Source organism: Chlorocebus sabaeus, chromosome 5 (genome assembly GCF_047675955.1).
Source record: "Chlorocebus sabaeus isolate Y175 chromosome 5, mChlSab1.0.hap1, whole genome shotgun sequence".
In the NCBI taxonomy this organism is placed as follows: domain Eukaryota; kingdom Metazoa; phylum Chordata; class Mammalia; order Primates; family Cercopithecidae; genus Chlorocebus; species Chlorocebus sabaeus.
In genome coordinates, this window is record NC_132908.1 from 55,028,232 (window position 1) to 55,040,890 (window position 12,659).

At 49.1% G+C, this 12,659-nt stretch overlaps 1 protein-coding gene across 2 annotated transcripts in view; it reads right to left on the reverse strand.

Annotated features, from left to right (window-relative positions):
* CNGB1 (cyclic nucleotide gated channel subunit beta 1) overlaps positions 1 to 7,554 on the reverse strand; it is an 88,325-nt gene extending 80,771 nt beyond the window's left edge. Inside the window, exons 1-4 of one of the 2 annotated variants that reach the window (XM_007993489.3) lie at positions 7,486 to 7,554; positions 3,559 to 3,725; positions 922 to 979; positions 549 to 621 (exon numbers count right to left, since the gene is read on the reverse strand). In XM_007993489.3, coding sequence (XP_007991680.1) covers positions 549 to 621; positions 922 to 979; positions 3,559 to 3,717 — 290 coding nt within the window. In that variant the 5' untranslated portion in view covers positions 3,718 to 3,725; positions 7,486 to 7,554. Of the gene's footprint in view, positions 1 to 548; positions 622 to 921; positions 980 to 3,558; positions 3,726 to 7,485 lie in introns of those variants that run through there. The other variant, XM_073015419.1, reaches the window with a different exon arrangement.
* Between the last annotated feature and the right edge of the window lie 5,105 nt (positions 7,555 to 12,659).

The window sequence follows — 12,659 nt, forward strand, 5'->3', positions numbered from 1 at the left end:
CTGCCTGAGGCCAGCCTAGCCCCAGCCATGCTCAGGCCCCAAGCACTATGGTCTGAAATGTCTGAACCAACTGGGAGATTCCATGCAAAAGCCTGGATTTCTGGCTTCTCTGAGAAAAGCAGAAGTTCTGACCCCATTGGGCCTGCATCTCACCTGAGCACTGAGAAACGTCCGGCCCCCTGTACAGGGGCGCTCACTATGCAGCTCTGACCCACTGTTTCTTTTGGTCACATTGCCCTGCCCTCAAGGAGCCAGCAGTCTAATGAATGAATGAGTGAAGGAATGAACGAATGGGGTGAATGGAGATGAATGCATGACTCTGGATTTCCAGCAGAAATTACAAACTGGGAGCTTCAGGCTTACTTTGGGAGAGCCCACCCTCCACCTGAAGCTCACTTCAGCCAATTCCCAGGATGTCCCAGGGCCTTCCCCAGAATGACAGCAGAGCTGAGGGCAGTACTCATCCAACCCCCATCCCTAGGGCTCCCTAGCTGGGAGGGAAGTCGGGGGCAGGTTGGCCCTGAAGAGAGGGGAGGGTGGTAAAGTACCTGTTCATTTCAGAACTCTCAGCGCCCTGGGCCTGGAGGGATATGGCGGAAGTAAGGGCAGCCTCCTTGGTCTCTGGAAAAGAATCTCTCATCCTTCAGATCTAGGGCCTCAGAGAGGCCCATTTCTACCCTGCTTGGGGAGATCACGTCAGGGAAGAGCCCCCAAGGGGTCAGAGAGAACCCCCAAGGGGTCAGAAAGCCAGGCTCCAGCTCAGCTCAACTGAAGTCTCCAGGAGCCCACCTTTAGCCTCTCTGAGCCTCAGTTTCCTTATCTGCGAAATGGGTCTGCCAACCTCGTGGGCTCTGCGAGGCTCCAAGGGGAGAATGCCGGCCTCCCTGCCCTGCCAGCCTGGGCTTCCGCACTCTCACTCACCCTGAGGACTTGGGTCTGCCACAGCCACTTCCTCTTCCTTGAGTGACTCTTCGGGGGGCTAGAGGGTTCGAACACGACCAGGTAAGCCCTAGGTGAGACCAGCCTGGTTTGGACAGGGGCAGCCCCTGATTGTCCCTCAAGGGATCCCTGCCCCACAAAAGATCCGAACAGCTCTTTCCTCAGCATCATCTCTGTAAATCCTGGTGGCCTTACCTTCCATCTGGGATACTCCCTCCTAGCCCCAGGGATCCCTCATCTGGGGCTGGGGGCCCTCATAGCCCCCAAGGTCCAAGGTGGCCTCCCAGCCTCCCAGGCCTAAAATATCCCCAGAAGGCTGCCCCACTTCAGTGGCCTGAGAGGGGAGAGGACCATTTAGAGATAGTTATGAAGTCTTGAGGCAGACTGAGGGGAAGAGGGAGTTGGGAGGAGCCCACGCCTCTCATCCCCCACCAGGGCGCTCCCTCTCCTTCTGGCCCAAACTTTCCATTCCCCCCTAGTAGCCAGGTGGAGTTTGGCCTCTGCTATCTGCCTTTCACCTGCCTCTGTAGCCACACCTCCTGCTATGACATGCACATATGTGTATGTACAAACAAACATACATGCACACACATACACAGACACACAAATGTGTGCATACTCTCATTCACATACATACGTGAACAGACATACAATATGAGCGTATGTACACATACATATGCATACATACAGTGACACACATATACCAACATGCATATATACACACATGTGCAGACACAAAAATAAGTGCATGTGCACACATGTACAGGCAAAAACATATGTACATATACATGTGTATGTACATATGTATACATGCCCCAACACACATATATGTGCATACAGTCATATGCAAACGTGCATATACATACATGCATGGATACAGATACACACATGCGTATGCCTGCCAGTGTAGAGACACACAACATGCACATATGCATAGGTACATTGCATATGATTACAAGTGCAGAAATATGTGTATACACACATATGGTCAGTCATACACGTGCATATTTGCAAATACACACAAGCATGTGCATATGGATATGCACATACACACAGATTTCTGCATCTAAACATACATGAACATCCATGCACAGACACAAAATGTGTATATATACACATGTGGAGACAGGCAAATATGTGTATATACACATACACACGACACAGTCACAGACACGCAAACATGCATACACATAGAAATACATGAGTACACTCACATACTCAGAAATATGTAGACACATACACATACACACTAGCATGTCACACAAGCACATGGAACCACAGACATACTAATACATGTGCACATAAACATATGTGCAAACACATACACATGCATTCATGTACATATATGTTCACATACATTGTCATGCACACCCAATTTGCAAATACATATGTGCAGACACAGACATACCAAGATTACACTACACATATATGACATGCACATGTATATACATGCAACATATACACATGCATACACACACGCTATACCTGTTTCCTAAACACACCCTGCCCTTCTCTAGTAACAGCCTTTCCTCTGCCAGGAATGCCCAGCATCTCCATCTCCCTGGGTTAAAATTCTGCTCCATCCTCTGCGTCTAAAAAGCTCTCCCCCATCAGCCGCCAATCTCCAAAGTGAAGATGACTCTCCCTCTTCGGAGCTCCCACAGTTTGGTCTGACACACTTATCAGGCTCCCCAAGAAGGGGAGAGCTGAGGCCAATGTTGGGGCTCACCACGTTCCCTCCTCCCCACCTGTGTCTCTTGGCAGAATAAACTGGCTGGGCTCTTGTCTGCTGACCCCCCGGGGCAATGCCTATTCATCTTTATGCTTTCAGCACTGACCACAGGGCCTGGCATCAATTAGAAGCTCAATCAAATCTGTCGAATTGAGCTGCTGAATTAGTTATCATCCACCTCCTGAATGGATGGGTTGCAGAGGAAAAGTTCTGGAGAAATACTCCACAGTGTGGCCCATGGATCCATGCCAGTCTGCAAACTGTCAATGGTCCATGATGATTAAGCAGTTTGCCCCAGAATGTTTATCAATGCACTGCTTCCTTCATTGAGAAAGTCTTGGTACAAAATAAATAGCAACTAAACTAATCAGTGTACTTAGCTACAGAGTAGATTTACATTCTGGTACAAACTGCTTAATCATTATGGACTAGTAATAAACAGTTCATAGACTGGCTCCTATGAGTAACTCTGTTCTGAACTCTAGAGGTTAGCAAAATACGGCCTGTGGGCCAAATCTAGGCTATTGCTTGTTTTTATAAATAAAATTGTATTGGAACCCGGCTATGCTCATTCATTCATGCACTACCTATAACTGTTTTCACACTGTGATAGCAGAATTGAGTAATTAACAGAGATAGCATCACCCACAAAGCCTAAAATATTTACTATCTAGCCTTTTACAGAAAATGTTAGCCTTGGGCCAGCCCTATCCACTGTCTGAACCTGAGTTTTCTCATTTGAACAAGTGTGGGACCCTGTGACCCCCACTTTTCCTTCTGATGCTAACCTTTTCTGCTGTAGAAGGTCCCTGGAGAGCAGGTGGCCCGAACTGGGAAGACCCTGAGCAGCGAGGCCGGCCTGCCCCTCCTCCCCCTCCACCTCTCACCATGGACTCGGACTCTGTCTCAGCCTCCTCGGGGTTTGGCTCTGGTTCCACCTCCGCCTCCAGCTCTGGCTCTGGTTCCACTTTCTCTTCCTCCTGCATCTTGGTCTTCCGAGGGGTTCCTGGGGGCTGAGGCAGCACCCTCTGGACCCAGCCCAACATCCTGACACCTGTAGGAGACAGTGTCCTTAGCCCTCCCTGGAGCACTCACAGTTGCTCCCACCACTTATGGACCACTCTTGTGAGTTATACATTTCCTTTTCCTTCATCAACTTTAAAAATATTTCGACTGTGTGCGGTGGCTCACACCTGTAATCCCAGCAATGTGGGAGGCTGAGGTGGACCGATTGCTTGAACCCAGGAGTTTGAGATCAGCCTGGGCAAGATAGCGAGACCCTCATCTCTACAAAATATTTTTTAAATTAGCCAGGTGTAGTGGCTCACTCCTGTAGTCCCAGCTACTCAGGAGGCTGAGGTGGGAGGATCATTTGAGCCTAGGAGGTCGAGGCAGCAGTGAGTCATAATGCACCACTGTACTCCAGCCTGCACAACAGAGACCCTGTCTCAAAAAATATATAACATATATATACACACATATATATTTGATATACATACACACATATATATTACCTATACACACAGATATATGTGTGCATATATATTTCTGCAATTTTATCTCTAGGTATTTACCTTATAGAATTACTCAAGGCCATAAATATATGTGTACAAAGAAGCTGGTTGCAACGGTGTTATAGCAAAAATGAAAAACATCCAAATATTCATCAAAAGGAGACTGGTTATTGGAAAGTACTTACATGTACCTAAATGTTCATCTGTAAGAGAGGCATGTATTAAATAAGTTACACTATATCCGATAATGGACTATTACAGGGGCATTAAAAAGAAAGAAGCAGTCTAACCGAGCTAGCAAGAAGATGTGCCTGCTCTGAAGTCAAGTCATGAGCAGATCACTTAATGTCTCTGTGCCTCAGTTTGCTTATCGGTAAAATAGGGATATTAATAGTACCTACTTCATGGGTTAATTGCGAGGATAAAATGAATTGATAAGTGTAACATACTTAGGCCAAGCGCAGTGGCTCACGCCTATAATCCCAGCACTTTGGGAGGCCGAGGTGGGTGGATCACTTGTGGCCAGGAGTTCCAGACCAGCTTAGCCATCATGGGGAAGCCCCATGTCTACTAAAAACACAAAAATTAGTTGGGCATGGTAGAGGGCACCTGTAATCCCAGCTACTCAGTAGGCGGAGGCACAAGAATCGCTTGAACCCAGGAGGTGGAGGTTGCAGTGAGCCAAGATCATGCCACTGCACTCCAGCCCGGGTGACAGAGTGAGATCCTGTCTCAATAATAATAATAATAATAATAATAATAATAATAATAAGTGGAACATAGTCAGAACAGTGATTGGCACATGCCAAGGGCTTGATAAATGTTAGCTATGACTATTACATGGTATCAAATGAAAACATTAATTGTGTAATATGCATGTACTGCATAGTCTCATTATAAGTAAAAATATTCATTATGAGTAATACATGAGTGGAAAATCTGTTTTAAGATAAAATTAACCTATGTTCATCATTTTTTAAATTTTTAAGATAAAATGGGCTGGGTGCAGTGGCTCATGCCTGTGATCCCAGCACTTTGGCAGGCCAAGATGGGAGGATCACTTGAGCTCAGGAGTTCAAGACCGCCATGGGCAACATAGCAAGACCCTATCTCTATTTAAAAAAAAAAAAAAAAAATCCTCCTGTGGTGGTGTGTACCTGTAGTCCCAGCTACTCAGGAGGCTGAGGCAGGGGGTCGAGGCTTCAGTGACCATGCCACTGCACTTCTGCCTGGGTAACAAAGCAAGATCCTGTCTCAAAAAAAAAAAAGAAAAGAAAAATGGGCCTGGCATGGTGACTCACTCCTATAATCCCAGAACTGTGGGAGGCCAAGGCAGGCAGATCACCTGAGGTCAGGAGTTTGAGACCAGCCTAGTCAATATGGTGAAACCCAATCTCCACTAAAAATACAAAAATTAGCTGGGTACAGTGGTGCGTGCCTGTAATCCCAGCTACTCCGGAGGCTAAGGCAGGAGAATTGCTTGAACCCGGGAGGTAGAGGTTGCAGTGAGCGGAGATTGCGCCACTGCACTCCAGCCTGGGTGACAGAGTGAGACTCCTCCAAAAAAAGAAAAAGGTTGGGCGTGGTGTCACACACCTGTAATCCCAGCACTTTAGGAGACTGAGGCAGGCAGATGGCTTGAGCTCAGGAGTTCAAGACCAGCCTGGGCAACATGATGAAACCCTGTCTCTACCAAAAATACAAAAAGTTAGCCCAGCATGGTGGCACACGCCTGTAGTACCAGTTACTCAGGAGGCTGAGGCACGAGAATCACTGGAGCCCAAAAGGTGGAGGTTGCAGTCAGCCGAGATCTCGCCATTGCACTCCAGCCTGGCTGACAGAGTGAGACCCTGTCTCAAAAAAAAATAAAATGCTTATAGTGCTATATTTTAAAAAAAGAAAGAAAAAGATAAAATGCCAGGTAAGCTTTTTTCATGGTTTACTGTGTTATTTCAGTCCTACCTTATACAGGTTGTTTCTGGTTGATTTCTCTTTGGGGAATGGGGAGCCCCAGCTCTTATGACTGAACCCCTGCAGGATGGCCTGGCCAGTGGGCAGTGTGCAGGTCAGTGTGTGCTAACTCCCAGGCCTAGACGTGCTCTTGTCCCACATGAGTGTGCCCCACCCCTCTCCCAGCCATGGGCAACCCAGGCTTTGGCAGAGTGTCTGTATGCCCCTTTCTGCCAGGGACCCTGGCCCCAGTTAAAGAGGGCAGCCCAGGCCCAGGATCCTTACCCCCAAGCCCGGCTCCCAAGAGCCTGCGGCTATGCTGCCTGCCCTCTACTTACAGCCCTGACCTCTGTTCCCGCTCTGGCATCAACAGCTCAGCCTCTCCTATGACAGGCCGTGGTGGGAACAGAGCTCTAAGTGTCAGATCCCTGGCTCAGCCTCCCAAAAAGTGAACTTGGGGCAGACATGACCCCTCTGGTCTTCCATTTCCCTGAAGGCGGGGGCGCAGACACAATGTTTTCCCAAGTCTGGACTGCCAGAGCTCACATGTTGGGGTGGCAGATTTCACTGACCCCAGCCAGCCACAGGCAGCCCCGAGAGCCAGGGCTGAGCTAAGTGCATTCTACTCACGATCATACTCATCCTCGCTCTCACCACCACGCCCCGCCCCGCCCCTGCGCTCAGTAAAATAAGAATTTTCATTATGCAGCACAGAAAGGTCAACAGAATCGCCTGAAGCAGCACAGCCAGCAGTGGCCAAGCTGAGTTTACACTCAGGTCTGCCCGATTCCAGCTGCCCCACATCTATTCCCAGGTGGTCTGGCATTCGCCAAGTGTTGGCCTCTTCTGCGGGCCAGGCCTGTAGACCCTTCCCAGCAGGCAGCAATTCTGGCTTGCATTTCTAAACCTTCTGGAAATGACTAAGGAAGCCCTACTGATCCCCCATTTTTCTTTTTCCTCCTAAATGAGAATTTTTGCAGGTCCCTCCCATCTTTCCCCCGTGTCCCTGCTGACCGCACTTTGATGAGGGAGGCTCAGGTGGGAAGGGGGCTCACGCGTGGCAGCTCAGGGAGCTATGGTGTTGCACCACCAGTATTTCCAGAATCTTCTGGAGAGCTGGTGAAAATACAGATTCCTAGGTCCCCCAAGCCCTCCTGGGGGACCTAGGAATTTGCATTGTACAAGCTGTCCTGAAAATTCTGCTGCACACTGAAGTCTGAGCTCCACCAGAGAGAGGGAAGCCTCAGGTTTCCCACCATGCCAGTTTGGTCTTGCCTAAATGCCTTTCTAGAGGGAGAACATGGGGATCCCCCGGGGGTCCCACCAAGCCTCCACCTCATCCTGAGTTACCTGCTCAGATGCCAACCGCCAGCCAGGAATTGCCTTCTCGCTGCCACTAGTAGCTGGCCCCTCAGACACAAGGAAGATTAATTGGCAGTAGCTGGGCCGTGTGCAAAGGATTAGCAGGCGCTGAATGGGGGCAGGGGAGAAAAGAGGCTGTTGACGCCCAGGAAACCAGCAGCACCCCCCAACTCCCAGGGTCCAGCAAGGATGTGGGCCCCAGGGAAGGGCCCCTGCATGGCCCAGGTTTGGAGCACCATGGGTTGCCAGGGAACTGGCCCAGGTTACCAGGGGCCTGGCTTCCCACACACCTTGGCCAAGACACGGAGTGGCTGATGGGAGAATAACAGCTTGGAGTTCCCAGGTGATGCCTGGAGACTCTTCAAGGTGGCAGGGGCTTGTCAGCTCCCACTCAGCCGTGGCAAGAAGCATATCCCAACTCTCCAGTCCCCAGGCCAGGACACAGGCAGATTCTTTCTGGCTCCGCTGCCTTGGGCTCTGCCAGAAAGGCTGTGTCCCAGGGCTAGGCCTTGAGGATGAATCCAAGGCCTGGCAGATGACTGAGGCATCTGACCTGCACTGTGAACTGAGGCTGGACACTGGAAGGGATACAGAGACCTAGGAGGAGAGGGTACAAGGGGACAGGGCCCAAGCAAGAGGGGCTCAGTGTGGTGGCCCTGAGGGATATTTGGCAAAGGGGCAGGACTTGACTTAATTATCTGAACCATTTCTAGAGTTCCTCCTTTGCTTTCTTTTTTTTTTTTAAGCCACGGTCTCTCTCTGTCACTCAGGCTAAGTGCAGTGGTGGGATCGTGGCTCATTGCAGTCTCAACCTCTCAGGCTTAAGTGATCCTCCCACCTCAGCCTCCTGAGTAGCAGACTACTCATGTGTGCTGCCATGCCAGGCTAATTTTTATTTTTTTTTTTAGAGACAAGGGTCTCGCTATGTTGCCCAGGCTGGTCTCAAACTCCTGAATGCAAGCAATCCTCCTGCCTCAGCCTCTCATAGTATTGGGATTACAGATGTGAGCCACTGCACCTGGCCTAGAGCTCTTCCTTTGTGCCTGTCAGTGTGTCAGCCTTGGCACACTGAGCAAGACAGACATAAGCTCTGTCCTCATGGAGCTTACATTCCAATGGAGGAGATTACTGACAAATAAAGAATATTGCAAATTATGCTAAGTGCCATAAAAGAAACAGGGCAGAAGCATGTGTTGTGGAGGGCAGTGGGGGTAGGTAGGCAGGCCCCTATGATGAGGTAGATGTATATTTGAGCTGAGACATGAAAAGCAAGAAAGACTCAACTGTGAAAAGAGCTGGATGAACGGTGCTCCAGACCAGGGACAGTGCAATGAGAAAGGTTCTGAGGCTGGAATGAGCCTTGAGGAGCAGAATGGAGCCCCGGGAGCCTGGAGCTTAGTGGGTGCAGGGGAGAGTGGTGGGAGATGAGGTTGACAGGGGGCAGGGGCAGATGTTATGAGATCTGTAGGTCACAAGAACAAGTGTAGTTTTAGATGATGGTTTTGAACAGGGGCTGGGCATGATCTGTATGGCTCCGTGTAGCAGACAAGCGTGGAAACAGGAAACTGGTCAGGAGGCTGCAGAGGGACAAGCCGATTGGCGACTGGATGAACCCTGACTTCCCCTCCAGTGCTGGGTTTCAAGACCTCTGATAATGCAACCTCCACCAGGCAAGTGATGCAGAAGAAAGTTCTTTCTGCCAGCAAGGCCAGACCCCAGTGGTAAAGCTCAAGGTACTCCCTGACCCTTCCCTACAAATATGCCAGGCTGCAGGGGTCAGAGCTCCTTCCCAGGGAACAGCAGCAAGCCCTTCTGCTCTGCCTGGGCCTGCGAGTAGCACAGGTGACATTCGCCCTTGCCTGCAGCCTGACGGGAGGGATGATGGGGCTTCAACTATGCTGGTGGGAGTACAGATAGGAGAAGAGAAAGGGGAGGAAAAAGGGGGGCATTGAGGGGCTCACCCTGGGCAACTGGGTGGCTGGTTTAGTGGGTGAACCAGTAAACCACCCCAGGCTGGTTTACACATGTACTGAAAAGAAGCAGCCTGGGGCTGGAAGTTTGGAGGAAGAATTTTGGGGGGGAAAATAATGAGCACTACTTTGTTAAGATGTCTGAGAGAGGCTGGGTGCAGTGACTCATGCCTATAATCCTAGTACTTTGGGAGGCCAAGGCAGGTGGATCACCTGAGGTCAGGAGTTGGAGATCAGACTGGCCAACATGGCAAAACTCTGTCTCTACTAAAAATACAAAAATTAGTCAGGCATGGTGGCAGGTGCCTATAATCCCAGCTACTCTGGAGGCTGTGGCAGGAGAATTGCCTGAACCCGGTGGGTGGAGGTTGCAGTGAGTCAAGATCACACCACTGTATTCCAGCCTAAGAAAAAAGAAAAAAAAAGTCTGAGAGACATCCAGGTTGAAATGTGACTGTGCGTGTGTGTGTGTGTGCGCGTGCGCGCGCGCATGTGTGTGTGTGACTTAGGGAGAGGTCTACTGGAGATAGAAATTTTGGAGGCCTCAGCCTGCAGATGATGCTTAAAGCCACAGGACTGACTGATATCACCTAGGAAACCCAAGGAAACAAAGGGGACCAGAGGTGGCACCTGGAACACTTGGGCTCACTCAGAGGATGCAAAAAGAGCAGGAGCTGGTAAAGGAGCCTTAAGGAGCTGCCAGGGATGGGGATGGAGAAGCAGAAGCATGGGGTGAGGTGAAAGCCAAGAGCAGTGGCTGTGTTGGGGTGAGGGAGTTATCTGAGGGGCCACTGTCTGAGCTGAGACTTGAAATGCGTCTCTGGGATTGGGCAACTTAGCAGCAGTTGGAGAACCTGCAGAGTGGGAAGGAGGGAAAGTTAGATGGGCCTGAGTGAAGAGTAATGGGATCTAGGGTGGGGAAAATGAGCAAAACACAGCCACACAGAGTGGCTAAAGTTTGGATGAATCTCATGTGCATATATGTGGAGGGAAAGAAGCCAGATTCAAAAGAAGACCCCGGTGATCCATGCATACAAAGTTTCCAAAAGGCAAAATTAGCCTGTCCTGTCTATGGCTACAAACATAAGTACATTTGCAGCGTCTAATTTTCTATAAAGCCTAGAGTTGTTAAATAAAGTTTTCTACAGCTGCCCATAAATAAAAGTACTACAAGGAGGGAGAGTGGTTCCCTCTTGCCGGGTTGGGGATTGTGATTGGGAAGGCATATGTGGAAGCTTCTAGGGACTGGCAGGGCCAATGTCTTGCTTTCTTTTACTAAATTGGCTGGAATCTATTTTTCAAAACAACCTTATGGGAATATATATGCCATAAAATTCACCCATGTTAAGTATACAATTCAATGACTTTTATATTACTTAATATTTATTTATTTATTTATTTATTTATTTATTTAAGACAGGGTCTCACTCTATCACCCAGGCTGGAGTGCAGTGGAGTGATCATAGCTCACCACAGCTTCAACCTTCTTAGCTGAAGTGATTCTCCTACCTCAGCCTCCCAAGTAGCTGTGACCACAGGCACACGCCACCAGGCCCAGCTAATTTTTGTACTTTTATAGAGACAGGGTTTCACCATGTTTCCCAGACTAGTCTCGAACTCCCGGGCTCAAGCAATCCACCCACTTGGGCTTCCCAGAGGGCTGGAATTACAGGCGTGAGCCACCACCCCCGCCTAACTCAATGATTTTTAACAAATTGACTGAACTGTGCAACTCTCACCACATCTGGTTTTAGAACATTCCCATTGCCCCAGTAAGACCCCTCATGCCAGATGGTAACCACTCTTCATTCGTACACCTTAGTCCCAGGCAACCACACATCTGCTTTCTGTGTCTATAGATTTGTCTTTCCTGGACATTTTATATAAATGGGTCATACAATATGTGGGTTTTCACATCTGACTTCTTTGATGTAGCATAAAGTTTTTGAGGTTCATCCACCTCGTAGCATGTATCAGAACTTCATTTCTTTTCATTGCTCAAGAGTATTTCATGGTATGGAAGCACCACAGTTTATCCACTCATCAGTGGACACAGGTTGTTTCCACTTTTTGGCTATACATCATGTTGCTATGAACATTTGTGTGCAAGTCTCTGTGGAGATATATACCTTTTTTTTTTTTTTTTGAGACAGAGTCTCTTGTTGCCCAGACTGGAGTGCAAGTTCTGCCTCCCGGGTTCACGTCATTCTCCTGCCTCAGCCTCCTGAGTAGCTGGGATTACAGGGGATGCCACCACGCTCGACTAATTTTTGTATTTTTAGTAGAGGCAGGGTTTCACCATGTTGTCCAGGCTGGTCTCAAACTCCCAACCTCAAGTGATCTTCCTGCCTCAGCCTCCCAAAGTTCTGGGATTGCAGGTGTGAGCCACCGTGCCTTACAATATACTTTCATTTCTCTTAGGAAGCCTTCTGGGGTAGAATCTTCCAGATGACCCAATCATATGGTACATTTGTTTCACTTTTCAAGAAACTGCTAAACTGTTTTAAAAGTAGTACTCCATGTCTTGCCCAGGGTGGGTAGTAGTTATACGGGGTCTCATTTTGTAAATTATTAGTTACATTAGATATGTATGCACTTTCTGTATTTCTTCTATTTGATAACTTTAAAAGAGTCAAGAAATAAATTGGGGGTGGGGTGGTGAGTGGAGTCAACTCTGGGAAGGATTTCTGTAAGGGGTAGCAGTTAGGGATGCTGTTCTGGGGGCTGTATGGAGCACTGGAGGAGGAGCAACTGGGGAAATAAATCCTACAGGAATTTCACCAGAGGGGCTCCAAGACCCATCAGGCTCAGCCCCTGGGCAGGTATATGCAAAGCACATGCCAATATATGCAAATAAGTTAGGCTTTCCTGGAGTTTCCTCACGTTGGGGGTTTGTCTCTAATGGTTGTGACCAGGATGGTGGGCAGGTCCCAGGGCTTTGGGGTGCTAGGCTTGGGCACTCACAGACTGGCTTTCCTGGGAGTGGGGAGCCTGTAGTCCTGCAGGGGCTGAGGGTGGAGTATCATCTGCTAATCTCCAGCCTGCTGAGGCCACCACTCTCCCTGATCCCCTCACGCTTACCCTGGATACTGGCCACAGCTAATCTCCACTCCTGGAGACTCAGGGGCTGGCAGACAGTGTACTGCCCTCTTCCCTGAGGGTTGCAGGGAGGGGAAATCCCTCTCAGCATCC